Below are 26754 nucleotides of genomic sequence, written 5' to 3' on the forward strand. Positions count from 1 at the left end.
GGGGGATTCCCTAAGCTTATCTCTAACGGTATTAATTTCAAAATGTCCAGGTGGCGAACTGCTCTCCACCATAATGTTCACAAATTTCAAAGGTCGTTACTCAATCTCGAGATTAGTGACTCTCATGCTGCCATGAGTAAATATTAAAATATTTTGCTAGCGCTTGGGAACGATAGTTTGATAGAATTACCTGTCGAGGTATCACAAAAATTTTTTGACACACAACACTTGAAATTGGAATCGGCTTTCAATGTTCACCAGGCTTCTCACATCAAAAAGCTAGCTAATCTTATTGAGAACAAAAAAAGACCTACTTCTAATACAATTGACTCGACATTAGAAAATTGGATTGTGAACCTTAGGAATACGGAAATTCCTGTTAATGTTGCTGACGTGCTCAAAATGGGACCCAAATATGGCATTCCTTTTGAGCCCCACCGCATTCCAACCAAAAAACTTATCGCTGATTTTGAATCCAAGATCTCTTTGATTTCCTCTGACCGCCGCAATATGGCTCGGCTAGATTTTACAAACGCCTTGAAAAAGTTTATTAACACTCCTTCTCTCATTCACGTTGACAAGAATATCTTTGACAAGATTAAAGAAACTAAGATCTTTCATAAACATAACCAGGATTTACTTTTCTTGAAGGCAGACAAGGGCAATACGATCGTTGTTATGAACAATCAAATGTATGAGGAAAAAATGTTACATCAACTCTCTAACAAACACCTACAAAGTTGTTAGATTTGATCTTACTCGTAACCTGCGACAGGAAGTTAAAAAATTAACAATGGTTTGGACCAAAAGTAAACTCATTTCTGACCAACTCAGACGGCAAATTGCAAAAACTGATTGCTTACCACCTAGAGCCTACGGGCTACCGAAAATTGATAAACCGGATTCACCGGTGAGAATTATAGTTTCTTTCACAGACAGTCTTACCATCAATCTAGCTCGCTTCCTTAGTAAATGGATTGGTAACAACATTGTCCCTCCTTTGTCACGTGTCAGAGACAATTTTTCTCTGGTTAAAGCGATCATGAACTTTCGTCTCCCACCTGATCATGTGTTGGTTTCGCTGGATGTTGTGTCATTGTTTACCAATGTTCCACAAGATCTAGCAATCAACGCGGTGAAGCAGCGTTGGCATCAGTTGGTGGACAAGATTCCTGTCCCACTCAATGAACTCATAAAAGCATTACACATCTGTTTTAAGGCTGCCATTTTTAAATTCAATAAGAACAACTATGCTCAAACTTATGGTTTATCGATGGGCTCGCCTCTCTCTCCAATTTTGTCGGATTTGGTTTTGGATGATCTCGAACAATATTGTCTCAACAAACTGGACTTCAAGCCTCCTTACTATTTCAGATTTGTAGATGACATAATCACAGCTGTCCCTTCCGATAAAGTTGACGAAATGCTATCTGTCTTCAACCGATTCCATCCGAGATTACAATTCACCTCTGAAATAGAGTATAATCATCGAATTAGCTTTTTGGATGTTCTGATCATTAATGATAACCAGCTCATGAAAACTGACTGGTTCCATAAGGCTACCTGGTCACAAAGGTACTTAAATTTTCATTCTCACCATCCCCGATCTTACAAAATTAGAACGATTTATTGTTTGGTTGATAGAGCGATTCGACTTTCAAGTATAGAATTTCATAATAAAAATATGTCCTTGATTCATCAGGTACTACGTAAAAACGACTATCCAATTCGTCTGCTCAACAAACATATACAGGTCAAATACGATTCCATTTTGTCATCGATCAGTTCCAACAATAATAATGATGCATCTAGTGCACAAGTTAATCAAAAAAACTTTGTTTCCATCCCATACGTTGCGGGTTTGTTTGAGTCACTCAACAGAATATTCTCTAAGTATAAAATCCAATTTGTGAGTAAAAGTGCACATGATCTATCCTCTATGTTTGACTCTGGTAAGGACCCTTCACCCCTGCGTATGCGTTCTTATGTAGTCTACAAAATTCCCTGCAATCAATGCAACATGTCCTCCATAGGTCACACAAGTAGGCAACTACACACCAGGATAACTCAACATAAACGTAATATCCATGAACATGAGGATAATTATACTGCACTGACTAGGCATGCCATCGATTTTGACCATTCATTCAATTATTTTCAAGCCAGCATTATAGACGTTAAACCATTGTATTACAATGGGTTATTGTTAGAAATGTGCAATATTGTTGCACATCCTAATTCTGTCAATCGAAGACAAGATATTGAACATCTGAGTACTATTTAGACCTCTGTGATACACCCATCGTAACTATCTATTACCGACTGAGTTTGCTCTCGATTTCGCCTTCTTAACATTTTCTGATTTCTATTTAACCCGTTGACTCTGTGCTTGCTCTGATAATGACTGATATCGGTCTCCCCCCACTACACACTGGACGTTCCACACGTTCAAAAGTGCTCCAGACTCAAAAGCTATAACGGTCGTTGTGTGTTTTTATTCAATCAACAACCAGGATGAATGCTTGGGAGTTTCGTATCGCTGTCGTAGCGTTTTTATTTTTTTTTTTTGTTAAATGAACTTTTGCGTTTCACTCGGTTATTCTAACACGCATTCACTACATACTAATTGGTTCCTCGTCTTCGTTATTTGAAAGTATCAGTTCATCATCAGGTACTTCTTCTCATTAATATTAGCACAAATATCCCTGCTTATTACCTAAACCTTTGACATTTAATTTTGTTATAACTTAGTTGTCCATTATTTTATAATTTCTGTTTGTGACAGATGTTCTAAATGAATTGTTCTCAGGGCTGAAACATTAACACAAAAAAAAGTGTTTTGATGTTCACGACCTTCATATCCAAGAATAATATTATTCAATAATTCACCAAGGTCAAGAAAAATCGTCTTCAGTTTCCACTATCCTTTGCGATCAGAGTCTATCTTTTTTTTCACACTGCGAAAACGCTTGATCGAATCATCGGAGATTCGTTAATGCGCGAACAGTTTTGACAACCTGGGCCAGCACCTTTTATCTCCCTGGTGCATGTTTATTCACAATTACATTACTGACTACAAGTCTATTAGTGGCACTTAGTCAAAGCAGTGATATTGAAAACAGCTACAATATTTCTCCAGTTGAGTAATAGCGATCGCGACACACTATTATTGCAAGTTTTTGAGTGTACTTTGATCCTAAAGCAGCACTCTGCATCTCCAAGAGAAAAAATATATCTTTCACGTGACCAGGATGCAAACTTGCTATCGTTGCTATGGACGAGTGGGTAAAATAGTGCATGAGACTGTCGATAAAACACGTTAGACCTCATCATCGAATATTGATAGGTTAAGACAGAGCAGACACGGACAATAAGGTGCAGCAGAGCAGTTGATCAGTATTGATGAACAACAACAGAGTAGCCTTCTAGCAGTGAAAATCCAAATAAATGGTAAGGCAATCTGACTTTTGACGGGTGATCAGTCACCTAAAGAAACAACATCTAGTTGCAACATCAAAAACGATTCAAAATTAATTGGCAATAAAGCCTAACGGGCACGGACGGTTAAGTAACAACTGGTAATGAAAGAGTCATCATTACGGCAGAGCTGACACGGTCGCTGAACCAATCGTCGGTAGAGTGGAAATCTTTAGTACAGCAGGGCAGGTATGGTTCATAATGGAGGAATCCGAAGCTTATATTATCTGATTCGACCATAAGTCAGATCGGCAGGTCTGTAGAGGAAATATCTACCAGCTAATTGATGCAATTGTTTTGATACGCAAACGACACTCTTTCGTGTTGGAAATATGGGTACATTCTTCCAGCTCGTTCACGAAATTGGATACTAATGGTGAATGAAAATTTTGCTCCTGCTTAATTTTTTCTATTCCTGTAATCTTACACCCAATTGGATGGTTAAGTTTCTCTGAGCATTACCTCAGATTCCTTGGTGAAAATTTTCACTTTTCACGCGGATAACGCCACGGGAATATTTTGTCGAAATCGGCAGGATGCGTTTACCATCAGTTTCAATATAATTAGTATCTTCTAACGTCTAGAACTCTTTGATGACTTGAATGGCATTCGAAATTTTCAGACGTTTGTGAAAGGTGAACAATTTCACTTCATCCAGTTGCAAATATATAAAAATAAAAAAATAAAAATAAAAAAATGGAGTTTAATATGCTCTGAGTTCAAAATTGAATATGATGAAGTTCTCACGAGTTTTAAATTTTTCGAAAATATGTCTATCAAGGATGTGAGTTAATGAATAACATTCCCTACTAACACACAAATGTTCGAGGCCACACCTAAGATAACAGAATTCATGCTTCGGATTTTCTTCTACTATCGTAATGGAATTCAGATTAATTTGATTTTTGCAGAGACATGGATGCCTTTATCTACGATGGAACCGTACTTGACTATCTGGTAGCACAGGATGAAGATTGTAGACTTCTCACCGTCGGTTCCTGGTATGCCATGACAGGATACGGCATCGCTTTTCCAAGGAACTCAAAATATGTACAAATGTTCAACAAAAGGCTCCTGGACTACAGAGAAAACGGTAATTGAAGAGAGTATGATAAATAACGATATGCTAATTCACATAAATTAATATGAAACGACGCCAAGTATTCGTCAGTCAGTACTTTGACGACGTACAGTTCATTGAAAATGATCAATATTTCAAGTGTATAAGAGTAATTTTGACTTCATTATCTGACTTATACTGTGACGGGACGCCTCGGCGGCGTGCCGGTACCTGATGGTCAACTCGAGTTTCCAATATTATGCTTAACAATGACAAGCCCAAAAACTCGCGACACACTCGGTAAACCCCGCCATGTACCAGTAAACCAATCAAATCACGCGATTTACCATGCTCCCTCTTCAAGGGGCACGGCCAATCACTATTCCCGAAACCTGTGAAACTGGACGACTAGCAGGTATAAAAGTCAGGGACAAGCGTGGTTCGACATCTATTTGTCCATTCATCAGCTATCGAATAACAGGCCGAGTAGATCACTAATTCGTCCGACTCAGGACACATCCGCATATCTGTTTCGCGGAGCACCACATCCCATTGAGGGACCAGCAGTCGATACAACTCACGATCCCACGACGTGGACTCATCACTGCGAGAGCCCTCGAACACCACTCTGAATCGAAGAAGGGATTCAACGTACTTAACGATTTTCGTCTCTTTTAATAAAAGTCGTCAGGTACTAGGGAGCCGTATCTGAACTAATCCCAGCATTGCGTCTGACGTCTAAACTCAGATACGGTGATCGTCGCAGAATCCTCTGACCCATAGGTAGGGCCCATGAACCTATAAAAAGCCTCCTGCACTGCGACAGGATGTCTTGATATGGGCGAAGGCATAATTGCGTAGAATTCTCGTTCTTCTGACCACCACTCTATGACATCAACGATATTCTGTCTTGCCGTCTGCAAAACAAATCAATGTCAATACCAAATAATAACTTGTCAATGACGATTTCCCATCGTTACACACCGTCCTTCTGACCACCATGCTATCGCGTCAACAATATTCTGTCTTGCCGTCTGCAAAACAAATCAATGTTAATATCAAATAATAACTTGTTAATGACGATTTTCCATCGTTATACACCGTCCGTCTGACCACCACGCTATCTCGTCAACAATATTCTGTCTTGCCGTGCGCAAAACAAATATTATCAAACCAAAGAAGAAAAACCAATTCCTTCCTACCTCTCAACAATATTTCTTAACACTATAAGGAAATCAAATTCACGACATTCTTTCCTGTCAGAAACCCCACTTCTTGGAGATGTAACATAATCAATACTCATAGATTTCTTCTCAGGAAACAAATTTCTCGCGTCACGAGTAAATCGCTCGTTGCGATTATTCTGTGGATTGCCTTACAACCACAGAACAAGTTTGACCCTCAACCGTTCGTAAGGCCTGTGATGATGGGTTTATTCCACTCGTGCCATAGGACATGAGAGTGATGAAACGACTTCTGAGGCTTTTTCGAAAACCTACTTAAAATGGTCAAACTCTAGCAACCTCTTCCAGGAGGTCACCGAAGAATTAACAAGTAATTATTTTCAACTTTCCTTCCGTGTCCAGAGACCGAATCCTGCCGTTCCGATCACGAGACAGGAAATTCTTAAAACTATTACGATATTCGAGTATGTGCAAAACCACAGCGCTATCTTTCATATTACTTATGAAATCCCCGAGGTATTCCGCGGATAAATAAATTCGAATCGTTTCATTGGCGACCGTAACAGGACGCGAAACGTTTCATTGGCGACCGTGACAGAACTCGAAACGTTTCAATACATGCATCGGAAGGGATTTCTCGACCGTACGTAGAGCGTTCTAGGTGTGTGTGAATGAATACAGGATGGTCCATTTAACTTTTTCATCTCAAATAACTTGGTTATTATCGATTGTGCCAAAAGTGTCGTATGAAAAAGTTGTTGCATTTGAAGGGGGAAAATGAGTTTTGGAAGTAAATGTCATCTGAAGGTCAAAACCAAGTTATTTGAGATGAAAGAGTTCAATGGACCACCCTATATATATATGTATCCTATCAGGATTACGTATACATAATGTCTAACATCAGGGTACCCCGTAATTGGGCAACTCGGTTAACTCATGATTTCTTGGTGAAAGCCGTTCAGCTTGCCATAACCGCATTTAGGGATGAGAACAGAAATGATATACTTATGTTACGTGGGGGTGGACGTGTGCAGAGCGGTGGTGTTCAATGATTACGAATAATCAAAGATACTCCCACGTGACGACAATGAATAAAAATTAAAACTAAAAGAGACTTACCTCTTGATAAGCCGGTAATGTGGGTACGTTATTGCCTAGTCCTATACAGGTCTGTGAGAGTTGTTTAAATGGATGAGGCGAATTTATAATAAAATGGGATAGGTTATCGTTCAAAATGAATGGTTGAATATGATTTTGATTGGTAGAAAATAACGTATATTCTTCAAACGATTATTATGAAATGAATGAATGGTATAGAAAAAAAACCAAAGAAGGTATAATCATAAAGTGTCTGAATTTAAACATGATAACGTCGCCGGACGAATTCATCTTCAAATACAGAGAAGCTGTAGAAATAGTTGAATTCAACCGTTTACGCTTCTTTTAAAACGTAGGGTTATTTCAATAATATATGGATAATATATAACTAAACATAATGCTTGTTAAAGACATCTATCCTAAACGACTATTATTTCTACTTCTGGTCGGTTATTATTATATGGTATCTCTTTTTTTAGATTGAATGTAACTTATGTTAAAAGTCCAATCCTAACGCTATGAATCAGTCGATCCGCAGAATTATATGCGTTACTTAGCTCTGATTTGAGCCTGCAAAAATATGGTTTGGGGGGCTGACATGAAGACAGGAGAGTGTCTTTCCTAACAACCAAGGTTCCATCTGCATATAACCATCTGCAGCTAGGCGCCAATTCTATCTTGCTCAATTTTCCTATGGAACTCTATGTGAAAGTTTATATTGATATTCTCAGAAAACAATACTGATCGTTCTACAGTGGCTAGTGAGGCTTGCCACTCGTTTTTGTCAAATAAGACGTTATGCAAAATTTGGAATGATGTTAAAGAAGACTACTCGACTTAACTTATCCTTAGATGCGAAGTTCGGCGAGATTCAGGGCCGTCGGTCGTGTAGGTCGGTGTCCGTAGAATTCTGGGCAGAGCCTCACCTTGAGATCGAAAAGGTTGATGAATCCAAACGATGATGAACGTCGGGCACTTAGCTTTGTGAATTTCGAATGATACTCTACTATCGAAAGCTATTGTTTGAAAAAATCAATTTGGTTCACTCACGGTATATATTTGCGATGTATTCGTGACCAAGGAAGTAGATTGAACCATGTTTCGTCAAAAACCGGTCAGTTTTGTAATTTGTTCATTTGATTAAAGAACATGTTTCCGACGTTTCGGCCGGTCCCCGCCGACCATCTTCAAGCTACAATTCATTATAAAAATGTTTAAGAGGACATTCTAATTCATCTTACGGAAACTATGTTAGTAAGAATAGTTACTGATTTGCGTTACCGTTAATTGAAACTGATCTATATGTCACATGGTGAGGTGACGTTTGGAGGTTATGTGTGAACTAATTTGCGGTCAAACGTACATAGTACGAATTATAAGTTAAATTTGCAATATTTAGCCATTAAAGGGTCAATAACATGAGCAAATTTTGAATTAAGCAGAGATCGAACAAAATGTAGACGGATTTCTCATAAGGTTAGATCTAACATCAGCAAACTTATTGGAAACAGAATCAATGAAAATTCTCATGAATCATATTTTCAAAAAACGTCTAAAGTAAGACAAACAAAAGAATTTTTGAAACAACATAATAACCTGGTTGTCACAAACGCCGACAGAGGAAATATAACAGTCGTTATGGACAAGACGGATTTCGAACAAAAATGCCAACATATTCTGAATGATTCCAGTACATACACGCTTATCTCTCGTGATCCCACCAATAAGATACAAAAACAATCCAATGATATGATAAACCTATTGCAACAGAAAAAATTTATAGACTTAAACACGGCTAAAAATCTCAAAACACAATTCTCTGCCTCCTAAGATATATTTTCTACCGAAAATACACAAAATCAATGTACCTCTCAGATCAATTGTTTGCAATATCAATTCACTCACTTATAAAATTTCCAGATTTTGTTCTAGTGTACTTTCTAACATCGCAGGGAAATCAGACTATCACATAAAGGACACATGGTCCTTTGTAAAAAAAATCAGAGATACACCAATACCTAAAGAACACCTACTGATCTCCTTAGATGTCAAATCACTCTTTACTAATATTCCAACAAAACTAGCAATGTCTATAATTAGCAAAAATTGGCCTAGATTGAAATCACACACTAACATCAGCAAAAAGGAATTTCCGGCAGCCACAAAACTATGTCTAGACTCATGTTATTTCTCCTACCAAGAAAAATTTTACAAAGAAATTTTCGATGTAGCGATGGGCTCGCCAATTAGCTCAGTTGTAGCAAATTTAGTACTGGAACATTTTGAACAAAAAATTATCTCACAGCTTCCTTTCAGTCTCTCTTTCTACTACCGCTACGTGGATGATATTATAACTTGTGTACATAAGAATAACGTAGAACTCCTTCTAAACAAATTTAACAACTTTCACACTCGCATACAGTTCACTGTTGAGATGAAAAAAGATGGAAAAATCAGTTTTATGGACACTTGGGTTATGAACCAAAACAACATAGTAATTTTAGATTGGCACCACAAACAAACTTGGTGTGAGAGGTATATTCGTTTTCTTTCAGATTATCCTATCAAACATAAAAAATCTGTAGCCATAGCTTTGTTTGATCGTTGTCTTAAAACATCTAATCCTCAATTTCTCAAAAAAAATCTAAAACTCGTTGAAACAAGTCTTACTGCGAATGGCTACCCTCTAAAATTCATTAATAATATAAAAAAGTATACAGTAGATAAAATGTACAACTCTATCGATTGGAAAACAAACTCTAACAATCCAAAAAATGATAATGACAAACACAAAAACACCATTTCTATACCATACATTGAAGGTCTGTCCAGCCAAATTAAAAAAGTTTTGAAAATTGAGGGCATCGATATTACCTTTAGAATTGATGATACTACCAAAGGTTCATTTTCTCAGTTGACATCTGTAACTCCTAACCTAGATAAAATCAACTCTGTTTATAAAATACAATGTATGGACTGTAGCAAAAGTTATATTGGACAGACGACACAACATTTGAAGAATAAAATTTATGGTCATCGTTCAAACATCAAATGCCATGAAACAGATAGGTGCGCTCTAGCTGCACACACTTTAAATCTGGGACATCATTTCGATTTCAATAACTCTATAACTTTGGCTACAGAACCACATGGGTATAAGCGTAGCATTAAGGAAATGAACCAAATTTATAAGAACAAAAGTATGAATAAGCGCACAGATATTCAACAACTTAGTCATCTGTAGTCTAACATTCTCTAGTTTCAAAAATTGGCGCCATGATTACGTTGAATCAGTTTCAAATCCATACTTTCCGAACACAGATCAATATCACACCTCATTACCATAGGTCGTTGATCGAGTTCCGCTAATAATCACTTCCGTCCAAAATGCCGTACTGATAACACCCAAGCAGGCACTGGTTGTCAATTTTGTGAGTAATCCGTCTACATTTTGTTCGATCTCTGCTTAATTAATTCAAAACTCACTCACGTTATTTACCCTTTAATCGCTAAATGTTGCAAATTTAACTTAAAATTCGTACTATGTATGTTTAACCGCAAATTAGTTCACACATAAACTCAAAACGTCACCTCACCATGTGACATATAGATTAGTTTCAATTAACGATAAGGCAAAACAGTAACTATTCTTACTAACATAGTTTCTGTAAGATGAATTAGAATGCATGTCCTCTTAAATATTTCTATAATATATTATAGCCTGAAGATGGTCGGCGGGGACGGCCGAAACGTCGGAAACATGTTCTTTAATCAAATAAACAAATTACAAAACTGACCGGATTTCGACTAAACATGGTTCAATCACGGTATATATATATGGGTCATTCCACCAATTATTGAGTGAAGTTGTGCCGGGGAGTCTGAACTTTACATAACAAAAAATTTTATTGAAAATCACATAACAAAGAGAACTCTCATGATTTTTTTCAAATTTTTTCGTCCCACCCTTTCGAAGGTACAGTAGATCGAAAATTGCAAGATTTGCAATTCTTGACTTTACATATTAAAAATATCAACCCCTTGTAAAATTTTTAAAAATAAATGAAATTATGATTTTTATGTAAAAAGGTCTCAGCTTTCTGAAAAAAATATTTTCAATATCCTCCAGTGTCGGGAAAACCCTGAACATGAGGTCGAAAACTAAAAACCGCTTTTTCTACCAACGTATCATTTTTTATATTTTTTAAAATATTTTTTTCGAAAAGTTCAGACTTTTTTACATGGATGATGTATTTTTTTATTTTGGGATTATTTAAAAATAAACCATAGCAAAATAAAGTTGAAAGTTCTGTGATGAATTGCCGATCTGTATTGTGCTGCTGTCACGGTCGTCGCACGAACTATCTAATGAAGTTTGAAAATGTCTGTACAAAACATGATATTTAGCGATTATATAGTAAATATATATGTTCAAAGTGTGAAGTGGGTAAGAAATAAAAATTATTTCACAAAAGAGTTATGACAAGGGTCAAATCTTTATTATTTGAACTCTTTTTGTCACTAATGACATAGAAACATTTCTTACAGTAGCAGAACCATGATTCTCGGCATCAGGGATAATACAATGCATGGATTGCGTCTTTTTTACAGCTACAGCATTTGCAAATCTTGAATTTAGCTGGGCTGCGCGTACTTCGTATTTCTCATTTGAAATGAAAGTGAAATCAACGTTTTTGAATGACTCACGTGCCCAGTCATACAATGCCAAGGATGATAAAATTTCGTTTCTCGTGCCCATTTGAGGAGATACCCTTGCAGTGAGACGTTTGATCGGGCCTGCTAACCCATCACATGGTCCTTTACAATGGGATGTAACAATGAAATGCCATTTAGCCTCTAGCCCAAAACCATTTACGTGGTAGCACAAATTGATGGATGCCGATTTGTTCTTGAACTGTTGTGGTGCTCCATCCGAAAAATAACATATCTTCGAAACATTCTGGAATTTTTGTTGATAGTTATCGTGCGACGACCGTGACGGCAGCATAATACAGATCGGCAATTCATCACAGAACTTTTAACTTTATTTTTCTATGGTTTATTTTTAGATAATCCCAAAATAAAAGAATACGATTTCCATGTAAAATAGTCCGAACTTTTCGAAAAAAATATTTAAAAAAAATAACAAATGATACATTGGTAGAAAAAGCGTTTTTTAGTTTTCGACCTCATTTTTCAGGGTTTTCCCGACACTGGAGGAAATTGGCCATTTTTTTTTTTAGAAAGCTGAGATTTTTGACACAAAAACCGTAATTTCATCAATTTTTAGAAATTTTACAAGGGGTTGATATTTTTAATATCTAAAGTCAAGAATTGCAAATCTTGCAATTTTCGATCTACTGTATCTTCGAAAGGGTTTGACGGAAACATTTGAAAAAAATCATGAAAGCTCCCTTTGTTATGTACTTTTGAATTAAATTTTTTGTTATGTATTATTTATATATATATATATATATATATGTCGACGTAAAGCCTCGGTGAGGCGGAGAGGATGTAAAGTGTTCTTTAGGGCGTTGATTATTCATATTTAGCGTGACGATCCTGACACGTCTGGTATGCTCTCTAGCTAACCCGTGACTGTCGATCTCGTCCAAGCGTTGTTATAAACAAACCATTTGTTTGTTGCTAAGATTCCGTTATTCAGCTATACTCATAGCTTGCTAATAACGCTTGACGCTTGATACGGTGGACTCATAGAGAGTTTAATTTCAAAAGACATATACTCTTATCCACTAAATACATTTTAAAATGGAATTATTAAACGAGATTTGTGATACTCCGACATATATATATATATATATATATATATATATATATATATTAGACCAGTTCAAAAAAATCGAATATATATATGTATATATATCATATGAATATATATATATTAGACCAGTTCAAAAAAATCGACCATTTTTTTTTTCAAAACCCGCAGTGAAATATGTTCCTAGTCATGAAAAAAGAAGCCTGTGAAAACGGGAGCTCTTAATATTAATATTGAAAGGTCGCTCATCGTGAATTTCTATTTTACGTTTGAATAACATGAAAAAATTTTTTTTTTTACTTTGGAATTTCATAACTCATTTTTGAATGAGCATATCGGGATGAGCGATACATATTTTTAAAGGAAATTGAACGCTCTAAATAAAATGTCTCTTATGTTTTTTTCGTAAGTTCACTCCTCTAATAGTTATTCAAGTTTAAAATTCAACATGTTATCAATTTAACGTTTTTTTCCTAATTTTTCTTAAATATTTTATAATTTTTATTAAAAAAAAAAAATTTGACCTAAAATATCGAATTATCAAGTTCTACGTTGTTGACAAAGTAGATCTCTATTATTCTACTATTAAGAATAAATGAGTTTCCAATTTGAAAAATTTGAAATTAATTCTCTTTTTGAAGTTTAAAAAAAATTTGAATTGTATGTACATAATTTTCAGGAAAAATGACCAACTGTGGTTTATAGGAAATGTAGTGCACTTTTTTTTCCGTTAAAATAGAGATGCGCCGCAGTATCAACTTATTTTTTCGGTACTGTTGCTCAATTATTGTTCTGGTTCCTAGCTGTTTGTTATAATTGCGATTTTGATGTATAATAATTTGTAGATATTGTGCTTTTTAAAAATTGTATTATTTTATTATGAATAATGGAAAAAATGTATATTTAATTGGTGAAATGAATGAAAATTTCATTGGACGTAAGCTACCCACAAATGGAGAGGTTATGTCCGTATTTTTGTATCAGCATAAACTGAATAAATTGACTTTAAAAAAGAGTGCTTGTGTTACTGTGAAAAAGTTGAAGAAAAATGGTTAGAAGCGGGACTCACAATTTCTAAAAGTTGTAATGCAATTAACACGTTGAGCGCCATGTCAGCCATCGGTGGCTGACACTAGACTTTCCGTTTAGGCCGCGTCAGCCATCGGTGGCCGACACTAGACTTTCCGTTTAGGCCGCGTCACCCATCGGTGGCTGACAGCGGCGCGCGTGGCCTGAACGGGATTGTCTTAGAAATACGCGTGGCGCTTAACGTGTTAAAAAAATGCTGAAATTATTCAATACTTGGTTAGAATTGAAGGAAAATCAGCAACGAAAAAAGTCTCCTACGCAGAAGAAATCAGAGTCATTGTTCGAGGAAAAATCTGGGAAATTATTTGATATCGCTCAGTCAAATTTCATGCAAAAACTTGATGAAAATAAAGAACTGTTTTTAGCTGGTCAAAGATCAGATAAACGATATGGATTTATTGATGCCAATGTTTCAAACAAATAAATAGATGAAACCACAATGGAAATCGATGTTGATGGTAATTATTAAATTTATCTTTCATATCAAGAATTATTTTCATTTTCGGATAAAGTTTTTCGATCTTGAGATTTTGATTTTGATTTGAAACCTTGATTAATTAATTATCCTTCCAGATCTCAACCAACCTACGGCTAGTAGTAGTAACAGCTATCTGGGTAATAATGTCCTTTCACGGGATCAATCTACAACTGGCACCGAAAAAACAACTAGTAATAGTCAACGGTCAGAAAATACTTCTGAGTACCAAGTTTCACCGAAGAAGCAAAATGCGCTTCCCAAAATTGACGTAATGAATGCTGAACTTGCATCTGCTCTCGATCGAGCAAATATCAGTAACGGGAACTTTACTTATGTTTTGACTGCTGCTTATAAAAGCGTAGGGATAAATATTGAAACACTAAATCTGAGCTGTAGCACAATCCATCGAGCCCGTATTATGTACAGACAATCTATCACAGAAGACTTAAAGGATGAATTGAAAATTGAAGACCGCTACATTATCCATTGGGATGGCAAAATTTTAACTGATATTGTCGATTCAAATTCTGTCGATAGAATCGCAATATTATTATCTTGTATGAAAGTAAGGCAGCTTCTTGGCGTATCGAAAATTTTTAACGGATCCGCAGAAAACCATTCTGTAGCTATTTTAAACACGTTAAACAAGTGTAACGTTACGCATTATATTAAAGCAATGTGTTTCGACACTACAGCAGTTAATTCTGGTACGATTTCTTTTATTTGCTTACTTACATTATTTACAATAAATTAATAGCCATAATGTTTTTTAATTTCATGTAGAAATTTTTTTTTCCTGTCGCATAACATCCCTGCTAGAATTTTGGTTTCAAATTCGCATTACTTCATTTACTTTTTTAGCAACTTTATTTCATCTAAGCTAAAATCTTATTTTCATTCAATTTTCAACTTAATTCATGCACGATTCTTTTTTTATCCCATATTTTGGCTTTATCTATAAATTCACGTTTCACTTACAGGCATACATGGTGGCATTGCTGCATTAATTGAAAAAAAACTCAATAGAAAATTAATATGGTTGCCTTGCCGTCATCACATTTTTTGAAATTGTTTTAAGAGGTGTTTTTGAAGTGTACTGGCCCGTAACTTCAGGTCCTAATGTTTCAATTTTTGGGCGATCTTTCTGAGACCAAATTGACGAATCTAATTATGAAACTGGTATAAAAGACGAACTTGTAAACGATGCTGTGAAAGCAGAAAGGATCGAAATGGTTATGTTTATTAATAATCAGTTAGCGGTATGTTTTAAATATTTACACTCAAATCATTTGATATCTACACCGATGAATTTCAATTAATGCTAACTATTCTTTCATAGGTATGTCAGCCAAGAAATGACTACAAAGAGCTACTAGAATTAGCTTTAATTTTTCTTGATGGTCTACCAGAACGCACGAATAATTTTAAGCGCCCAGGAGCAATGCATCATGCACGATGGATGACTAAAGCTATATACAGTTTGAGAATTTTCATTTTCAGAAATCAGTTTCCCCTTTCGAAACAAGAAATTAATAATTTACGTCATGTCTGTATTTTTGTGATTTTAGTTTATATTAGAGTATGGTTTACATATTCTTCAGCGATCCAAGCTCCTAACAATGATTTAGAAATGTTAAAAAAGTTACTTCATTACAAAAATAATAATCAATTAGTTTCACAAAAAGCGTTAAAGAAAATAAGTGATCATATGTGGTATTTGAACGAGGAATTAGCTCCTCTCGCATTGTTCGACAATAACGTTTCTGATGAAATAAAAAAAAAATGTGCGTAGGTATGCTTCAAAATCTGGAGAGTAAACTGATCAAAGACAAGCGATATGTTGCTGAAGAAAAGAATTTGGAATCATTTTTAGAAAAAGACTGAAGTGCATTTGTTTCAACGAAATCTTTGACGCTCTTTCAAATATTTGAATTACCCTATGATTTCCTTGATGTTGACGTAAGAATGTGGTCCAAGAATGAAAGTTATGAAGAAAACCTAGAATTTTTCATTAATGATGTAGCAGAACGGGGTATTGCATTAATAGAAGATTACAATAATTGCTTAACGAAAAATGAGGAGCAACTCAAATATCTTCTACAAGTTGTACAAGAACATCGTCGACGTTTTCCAAATTTTAATAAAAAAACATTGAAATAGTCATCAATTTATTTTATAACGACTTTTTTACTGTAATTTATAAAAAAAAAAGTTGTTCGAGTAAAACTATTTGAGAAAATGATACCTTAAAATTTGATATTTTTATTTCAGTAAATGAAAAAGGACTGTTCCTAAAGTGTCGTCTTTTTATTAAGATGTCATTGTTGGGTTATTGGTTTTTAATTGTTGTTATTAGCATTTCATTGTTCGTGGTTTTGATAGTTAAAGTGAAAATCGTAAATTTTATAAACTGAAAATAATCGTGTTAAACTTGAAGCTTTTAACTATACAATTTAGAAATTGTAAAATAATTTCTTTCAAAGATAAGTTTTATTATTATATCATAATTTAAGAAAAAATGTTGAATTAATTACATGTTGAATTTTAAACTCGAATAACTAATAGAGGAGTGAACTTACGTAAAAAACATGAAAGACATTTTAATTAGAGCGTTCAATTTCCTTTAAAAATATGTATCGCTCATCCCGATATGCTCATTCAAAAATGAGTTATAAAATTCTGAAGTTAAAAAATTTTTTTTTCCATGTTATTCAAATGTAAAATGGAAATTTACGATGAGCGACCTTTCAATATTAATGTTAAGAGCTCCCGTTTGCACAGGCTTCTATTTTCATGACTAGGAAGATATTTCACTGCGGGTTTTGAAAAAAAAATGGTCGACTTTTTTGAACTGGTCTAATATATTGTAACGTGGATTTTTCCCGCTCTTCGGTCACTCGGAGAAAATGACCGAGAACTTACCTCGTGCACAATAAATTGGCGTCCACGATGTACCCTGGACCTAAAACAATATCGCGAAATTTGTTGGGCGCCTGGCGTGATTAACACGCCTCGAAATCGGTAATGCGAAATACCGCGACCATATACTCGATAGCTCAGTACCGCGGAGAGGGGAGGGGTAATTTTTGGGTAGAGAGAGATGCAACACAAGTAAGCCAACGCGTGGTTTGGCCAAATCACTATAAAATTCCAATAATATATTTCTCGTCAGCGATAATACAAAAAAAAAAAATAAAAAAAAAAATAATAATACTACTGCGAAAGTCGTTCTTCGCGATTCCAAATACAAATGCTTAAATTTAATCCAAAAGAAACAAGGAAGGGAGGAACAAACAAAATAATAAAAAAAAATGAATAAATCTAGGAGACCTCTACGGCCTACGTGCGCTAGTCGCCGTTTTAATAATACCCTAACTCGCAAAAACCAAAAACAAGATTTTGACTCGATGCGCTGATCGCGATCGTCCTCGACTACGACGCTAATCGTCACTTAATCATAAACCGCTAGACAAAAACGTGATCGAGATCATAATCGACGCGCTAATCGCAATCGTGATTAAACCTAGTTGATGTCTTATTTCTACGGGCGCTAGTCGCCACCTTACTGATGCACAAGAATTCGTAAACTAAACCAAAAAGACGTGACTCGACGCACTAATCGCAACCGAATTAATAACTCTAGGAAGCTTTTTCTGATCGTGCGGGTGTGTAGCGTATTATGACGCATCCGAGCTCCAGTCGTAGTCACTATTTCCACAAAGTTCGCAACCCTTCCCGCTAAACCGAGCATCTACGTACAGTAACACGCGACCCCCCGAGAGGTGACCCTTTTTACTTACGCGGACGCGACGAGACCCCGTGCAGCGGAATTTGGCCACACTCAATTTCGAACCGAAATTGTTCCCCACTCGAAACCGTGACTCTACGCGAGACTTTACAGGGATCAACTTGACTCTACGCGTTATCGCGAAAACTCAGACTGCGGTCATTATCAAGGAGATCGGCAAACAAATTTCGAGCGCTACTCTAACTCCAAGATTAAGTGGGCCGACCGTTTATCAGTGTGCCAATCTAACTTGCGCTCGAAATATGCCCGCAAAGAATTACAAGCGCTTACCACTCCGTAGCCACCCGAGAAATTCCCCGACTCCAGTTTCTGCCATTGCACGCGATTCTTCTTTTTTTTTTTTTTTTTTTCTTAACTCTGACTCGATACTATCACCACCCACTATGTAACGTCGCCAGGACTCAAGTGGCGAGTCCTGCAAATCGGAGCCGCAATTCGAACATGCCCCGAACATAGGCGCTATCCGTAGTCAAAATTCTCCTGATCTAATTGGGGTTCTCGTTACGAAACTCTTACAGCCTATCGTATCGCTATCGTTGAATTCCGCTGTCGCGGGGTGTTGATTGGCTGGCCAGTCTCTGGTCCCCGTAGCTCGACAGTGACGTGGTGACGACTTCGCGAGGGCACCTGTCGTCAGTTGGGCGACGGGGGGGGGGGCTACGGCTCGCCGGCCACCAACGGGAATCTCGTCTGCCTTGGGTTCCCTCGCGGCAGAGCTCTCCGTTGACGCTCTCTCCGTAGCCTCGTGTGAGGCCCTCCTTTCGTCGCGGTCCGCCGCGATTGCCATCCAGTAACGTCGTTCGAATTTGTTGCCGATCCCCTGTCTGAAGCCGCATTTACTCGCCACCCAAAAAAAAATAAACAAAAATCCTGAAAAGTCTTATTCGCTAGACCGACCATGGTCCCCTCTCAGAGTCTCGGATGCGTGACCGTTGTCCTGGCGCTCTTTTTCGAAATGAGCCGCGGTCTGCTCCGCGGGCTCCCTAAGTTTAGGGTCCGTCTAGAGTTCGGGGAGCCGTGTGGAACGCGCAGTAAAAATGCCACGTTACAATATATATATATATTTACTGTGAAAATGATTCTAATGATTATTAATTAAAAATGATGATGTAGCTGATTATTATTATAAGCACTCAATATTACCTGATTCTGAAAGTATGTAAATTCGAAAATTTGGTGATATCGAAAAATTAACGACGGAGCCAGGAATCGAACATGGCGTCTAGAGATGCTTAGAGCCTTACTCCACTAGACCACCTAGCCGCCTTGACTTTGTTGTCGTTAATTTCTCACATCACCAGTGAGTTCGAATTTGTTTTTGTGTGCCCGCGTATGTGTGAATAAGAATCTACGTCTGTTCAAGCACTATATGTAAGAATGTATGTAGGTGATGAATGTTTATATTTTGGATTCTTATTTATGATTGGAAGCCACATAAGACGGGCACAGCCGTCTGATAAATGATATGCAGATGTGCATATTATTAATTACGAGAAGATCATTGTTGAAAGATATAAATTCGAAAAATTGGTGATTTCGAAAAATTAACGATGGAGCCAGGAATCAAACCTGGCGTCTAGAGATGCTTAGCCGGAGCCTTACGATTTTCGAATTTACATACTTTCAACAATATTTTTCTCGTAAAAACAATGATATGCACATCCGCATTTCAGTTATTAGACGGCTTTGCTTGTGTTACGGGGCTTCCCATCAGAAGCAAAAGGATTTCAGATGTAAACATTTCACCTACACATTATATTCCGACTGGTGTTTGAAGAGACGAAAATTCTCAACACATATATACCCGGGCACACGAAAACAAATTCGAACTCACTGGTAATGAGAGAAATTACTGACAACAGAGTAGTCAGGGCGGCTAGGTGGTCTAGTGGAGTAAGGCTCCGGCTAGGCATCTCGAGACGCCATGTTCGATTCCTGGCTTCGTCGTTAATATTTCGAAATCACTAAATTTTCGAATTTACATACTTTCAACAATATTCTTCTCGTACAAACAATGATATGCATATCCGCATTTCAGTTATTAGATGGCTTTGCCTATCTTACGGGGCTTCCCATCAGAAGCAAAAGAATTTCAGATGTAAACATTTCACCTATACATTATATTCTTACTGGTGCTTGAAGAGACGAAAATTCTCACACATTACCTGATCCTGTTTGAATCAGGGCCGAACTTGATTTAATTAAGGAAAATGGAATGGCATAAAAATGTCTAATCGCGAAATGATAAGGTTTAGTAAAGAACAGTAAAGATTAGAACGTAGAAGATAGTGAGTCTTCTGCAGCTGACAGAATAACTGAATGCTCGGTTTCGACGAATTAGCGCAAGACTTTAGGCCGGTCACAACTAAGATTTTCCAACGCTACTCCTGCTCGAGCGGGCTGATCCGGGTAGACATCCACGCACTTCATGACTTGACAGACGAAAGACATGGCTACTTGGACCTGAGGGTCCAAGGAGCTGCAGTTGCAGTAAGTTCTAATGGTAATTAGCCAATGAAGTGCAGTGGCGACCCCCTGGTGCCAAAATCTACACGGTCAGCGTTACTTTGCGCTCTTCCAAAGTGTTCCGACGATCCTCAATTCCGTCGCTTACACGTGTAAGATGTTGACAAAAAGTATCTTACGATAATTCTCACGCATTCATCCACACATCTTAACAGATAATCTATTTTAATTTGGTGGTTCCAAAGTTAGTGGTTTATCCTAATTATTGATGATAATTTTCACTTAAAAAGAGAGATATTTGTCGGCTGAGCACTGCTGATGCTAATTCAGCAGTCTCTTGTCTCAGTTCTTGGTACCAGTGATAAGAAACAAAGTTGAACCTTATACTAGGGATCGTTGCTGGTCTCTACGTGGCTTTTGCCAGGAGGGGTGGAACTCGTCGGTTTAGGCAATACGATATTTCAATGTTATGGCTGTTTCTTTCGTTACAGCGTCGAAAGGGAATTTTGAAAAACACTTCACGTATTGAGAGTCCTAGTTATATTGTGATTTCACAAAAGGTACGCCCGAGCAATACGCCGGACATAACACTTATATTTGAGGCAGGAGTGTCAGCCCAGCTAGTCAGAGAGAGTAACGTAATCAAAATCCGAGTAAACATTGGATTTTTCAAAAAGTAAAAGATGAAGTTATATTTCATAAATTTTGCGAACAAATTATTTTTTTTTTTACGTGATTCGCTCATTGGATCTTAACAGTTCATGAGTTTCATGACTTTCATAACGAATTCGATTAATTGGTTTCTTCACAATAAAAACTTACATGATTCTAGGTATACATCAAATTTCTAAAATCACATTATTTGTTTTGTGTGTTTCAGATACATATAAAAACTCAAAATGTGTGTAGTTGTTTGGTAGAAATATATATGTATATTTAATAAATACATTTCTTTGAAAATATACGTAATGATTTTTCGTTATAGGTTATCAATTGATATTATAATTGATTCGTATACAAGAAAAATATAGATTAATTACAAACTGATTCCAAAGTTCACGTATATCCTTAAATTCAATCTCACCGTAGTGGCCGTCCAAATACTGCAACAGGAACCACTCCTCCGTCTTTTGTACCAAGTTTTGGAATTCGTTCTCATCTTCGTACAGTAATCGCATAATCGGTGCTCGTAAGAAGACGCAACACTCATTGTTCAGATGTGCAAACTTACGCGAGGAGTTGACGAGTCTTTGAATTTGATTTTACCATATTGGTCACCCAGATACTTCAACAGAAAGCACTCAACCTCCATCGCCTTTAGCAAATTTTGAATTTGGTTCTCGTCTTTGTTCAGTAGTCGCACGATCCGTGCTGGTAAGAAGACACTGCACTCATTGCTCAAGTCTGTGACGACGCGACGACCAAACCTGGTTTGTACTCGTTGGATGTTTGTTACTTTATAGGTTCTGAAGATTTCTAGGTTGGTTAATTCCTTGGTTGGAAGAAATTCGTTCATACTTCCAACTTTATTAATTTTAGTGAAATCCATTTTTTGAATCTTGTGTTGTTATTGTTATATTTCTTGACAAATTCAAACATTTCAACTTCTTTGTCACTACGTTCAGCTCCGACTTTTGATTGATAACTGCTTCTAACTCATGAATATTGTTTAAAAATAGATAAATTTGCTCTCGTAATTTCGCTTTGTTTTAGATTCTCTTAATGACAAGTGGATGATCGATGCAAGACTGACGTTCTGGCGGGAAATTTCAAGTCTTATAGATGTATTTCGCCCACCAAAAACGTACAATCTTTCAGATATTTCTAGAAGCTTTATAAGCTACAGAAAAAACGTCTACGGAATTCTCCAGAATGCAACATCGCACCGAAATCCTCTGACAGACCGCTCAACGTCAAGTCGAAACTCGTCGGACGATTCCGAGAATTGTTTATCAACCTAAATTCATTCAGGGTCAAAGCATAAGCCGCCCAACATCGTACCTCTCGACCGTCGGAAAATCTTCTTGAAGCTGGAACCTTGAGAACCTTTTGAAAGCTCAACTTGACACGTTCGAGGATTTGCAGTCAAACGTTCAAGGTTGCGTTCGGCAATGCAGTTTGTCCATCCCGCTTGATGAACATGGTAAGATAGAGCGCAGCTTTTTGGTACGAGCTATGTCGAACTATGGTAATTTGAAGGAAATTTTTTATCGATAAAGAGCGCGATTTATCCGATGAGGGGTCAAATCATGGTAACTTGCAGGATTTATTTACCGACGATTAATAATCAGCTGATGAAAACGATTGTAAAGGTGCTGACGTAGAGCGCATTTTGTCTGACAAGGGCGGGGGTCACTTCCAAGGGTTTGAATCTAGGGGAAGCTTCACCGGTAACGTAGATGTTTATATCCAGAACTGGTACTGCTCCTCTACCACTATATGAAAGCTTGATCACAATGATAGCATGCCAATAGTTATTTTTCCAAAGTTCAACTACCTCACAAGTTACTAAAATCTTTCGAAAAGGCTGTTCATCTTTGTCTGTATGTGTGTGCTTGTAATTACTCACTGTTACTCAACCGAGGTGTTCAAGTTTGATTAAGAAAATTCAACTCATATATTTCTTACATGGAATCAAAGCGTATCATATAGGGTTGAAGCTGATTCACTTCACGAACATGCAACAGTTGGTGAAAAATGGGCTTTAGACTACCAGCGTGTTAATTACATGCAATCCCGGTCCAATTTAGGACTTGAGTTGGTATTTAAAATTGATTGTGACAAAGAACTTATCGAACCAACCTTTTCGGTCTCACAGAAACCGAACAATCAACGAACGTCTAGTATAGAACTTTTACAACATCGCAACCCAATGTATTCCTGGACCGTATTTGTTATCAAGATTAATAATTGCAGATTCTCGCACTTTTGGCCCTGATTTCGGTAGATCATTCCGCATGTAAACGCCTCGAAAATATTGTTACAAAGGGTTGAATCACCCGTATTACCCCCTTTTAATGATCTAGTAGTCATCATAGACAAAATAAGTTTATAAACCTCTTATGTCTTTGAAAAGAATAATATTGCTGCGTCAACCAACATTATTGTAGAAAACAGTCTTGTTTTAAACTTTAAACTAGAAACACGTTCTCTGCTATTAAAGCTTTTTCACAACATTTTATATGCGCCTTCAATTTGTTTCATTAAATAAGCTCACGAATCCTTATTGTTTTTTGCAACGTCATAGAACATTACAATATGAAATTTTCATATTTTGAGCACATTTGCGTAAATAAATGTCGGCGAGAGCTCCGTGTGGTAGCTTTTGTCAGTCGTTTGCCGGTCGTAAATACAGGCCCATGTTGCTGCGGTAGGGACTCAGGTATAATTGCCTAGGGAAATCGTCTCCATTATTGCATTGAGGCGTTTGGTTTCGTTCAAGCGATATTTCTTGACATCAGCTTCGTTGACCACTTTAGCTATACTGCGACACCACCCACTAGAGCCGCAGTAGCGTTGAGACCGGCCAAAATTGGAATGAGGAGCAGTAGGATACCACCAATTTCATCAGGCACAGGTAAAACGTGAGGCACACGACATTCTTGCCAGTCCCATAAACGGCCGCACAAGCACGAGCTAACGCCAACTCGACAGCTTTATGTCCTGGTTGCATGGCAACCTTTGCAGCTGTGAGGATGGATTTGAGATTTACTGTTCTCTTCCGCTTTTACTCTTCCCGCCTGTTGTAGATTTCTTTCTTGCAGCCGCTCCAAGTTTCGACCGCTTAACAGCTAACACCATTCCAAGCTTAGATTCAGCTTTCATGGTGTTGGTGACTCCCCAGGCTACCGCCTTTTCACCAACAGTAGCGTCCTTGGCCAAGACGCGATTCCACGCCTCCTCAGCGAGCACTTTGTCGGTAAGATTTCTTGCTGCGATATCTTGATTCTTTGTGAATGCAGTATTGTCGTCTTTACATACAGCATCCAGCGGATTGATTCCCAGATCGCCCCGTGCCAACCTCTTTGTCAATTTCGTTCCTGGTCCGCAGTACTGATACCCCGGCACTTGCAATGCAGCCAGGAGATGATTGATGATTTCATTTAGCAAAGCTCCACCGCATCTTTTCCGTGTGCACTTTCTCGTAGTCGAGCACCATCTAACGATAGTTCTATAACAGGATGAATGTGTATGCTGTCATCTTAGTTCTCGTTGTAATGTTGACCTAGCATCATGAGATTTCAAGATCAGCCTGATAATCTGCCTGTCGCGAATTTCAACAAAATGGTTCGGCGTGGAAAGAGAAAGATAGAAAAACGTTATGGAAAATTGCTGCCAAATACCGTCAAAGCAATTTTTTGCGGGCCATCCAATTGTGATAAAACTAACGCTCTCCTCTCACTCATCACTCACGGCAATGGATTGCGATTCAAAAATGTCTACGTCTATTTGAAATCTCTTATTCAGCCAAAGTATTAATTTTTGCAAAAGTTACTAGGACTCGTGCAGGGTGTGGGTTATTTCCCGTTTCGCGAGAGCGATGAGGTTGTCAAACCTGAAGATGCTCGTCTCAACTCAGTTATGATTTTCGACGAAGTGGCCTGTGAAGAGCAAAATAATACCAGACCATACTTCAGCATGGGCAGGCATCGCAATTTCGTTAGATTTTATCTAAGTCAAACGTGTGCGCGCATTCCAAAACACCTGGTGCGTGATAATGCAAACTTCTTCGTGCTATTTCGGCAGGATGAAATGAATCTGAAACATATCTACAACGATCATGTGAAAATAGACATGACATATCAGCAATTTAAAGACTTGTGCTCGACATGCTGGAATGATGGTAATTACAGTTTTACCGTAATTGACAAGGATAGCGAAATCAATGGGGGGAGATATATGAAGGGGTTTGACTGCTTTATAAGCATAAACTAATGTGAACTTGCATAGTTTTATGGCAACAATTGAGTGGTCAACATGAAGAGTACCAAAATTCGTGAGCATAGCGATACATTGGGTGAAATATCGAAAGCATGCGATGTCATACATCGGAAGCACAAGACGATCAAGTTGGACACAGACACAACCGAACAGGTAATAGGGAAGGTATTCAAGCCTTTAGTAACACCGTTGCAAGAATCGGCGGATACTTCGAAACAACAGCAGCAGCAGCATATTAAACAAGAAATTCAAACGTAACTAGCGGATGTTGCAACGAAAAAAGGATGAAAAAATGATTACGAGAGTACCGGGGATGACGATGAGGAGGATGAGGATATGCACGACGGGAATTTCATGGATGCAAATGATAAAACACTGAAATTTGGTGAAATCTCTACTACAAGCACGCCGGTGAAGAAAACAACGGATTCCGTGGCGCGATATTTGAAAATGTTCCGCAAAAGAAAAAAGAGGGATTTGGATACCACATATGGTGTTCGAAAGTTGACAAACGGTATGATGATTAGTGATACGCTAATCAATTTCATTGATAATGTGATAAACGTGGGCGATGAAAGTTACGAGAGAAAACCTGGATTTCTTGAATTACTGTTCCAAAAATCACCCGATGCATCGATTGAAAATGACGCGGACAAGAATAATTACATAAAAATTATAACGATGACAAGTGCGCATTTAAAACGTTAACAAGCCGATGGAAGTCTTCGAGACGATTCAAAAAGCGCAAGGTATAGAAGTTTTATCGCACAACACGTCAGCTCGCCAAAAAAATCAGGTAAAGGCTTACACGACTATAAGATTGCGTGAATGAAATTGTACACTGTCTTCGACTACTCATGGCGTCGCAGGCTGCAGGCAATACCAGCCACTCCAACGAAATAGTCGCCATCATTGAAAAGTTGAGGGAAGCTTGAATTGTTTATTAGCAGCATATCAATGTAGAATCATCATTTGTTCAGTGACCGTCCAGTGATGAGCATAGACATACTTGGGCGACATTCGGAGCGTGGTAGGAGTAGAAAATTTATTCGTGGACCTCCAGGCATTGCATTCAAAATCATTCCCGATAATCAGTATGATCTGGACGGTAAACGATTATGTAACATAGCCGGCCCACAACAGTACAACGATGCTGCTTCTAGGAAATTCATGGCGAGTGTTTTGCAGCAGGCAGTTATTACTCTAGAGAATATCATGCGGAATGTGTGCGGTGTACTTAAAACCAAAATCGACACTTCAGAGGCTGAGATTGTTGCTCTGGAGATCATGGCCGGCGATAGTGAGCTGAGAATCATTGACAATGATAAGCGGCTGAAAGCGAATACTAAGAAGCTGAATGCGATCGATGGAATG

At 37.6% G+C, this 26754-nt stretch overlaps 1 protein-coding gene across 1 annotated transcript in view; it reads left to right on the plus strand.

The window, feature by feature from the left end:
• Nucleotides 1-26754, plus strand: part of LOC124300690 (glutamate receptor ionotropic, NMDA 2B) — a 1918249-nt gene that overhangs the window by 1305722 nt on the left and 585773 nt on the right. The window contains exon 14 of the mRNA XM_046755014.1: nucleotides 4389-4570. Within this exon, the coding sequence (XP_046610970.1) occupies nucleotides 4389-4570 (182 nt within the window). The remainder of the gene's footprint in view (nucleotides 1-4388; nucleotides 4571-26754) is intronic.

The sequence above is a fragment of the Neodiprion virginianus genome, chromosome 3 (genome assembly GCF_021901495.1).
Source record: "Neodiprion virginianus isolate iyNeoVirg1 chromosome 3, iyNeoVirg1.1, whole genome shotgun sequence".
Classification (NCBI taxonomy): domain Eukaryota; kingdom Metazoa; phylum Arthropoda; class Insecta; order Hymenoptera; family Diprionidae; genus Neodiprion; species Neodiprion virginianus.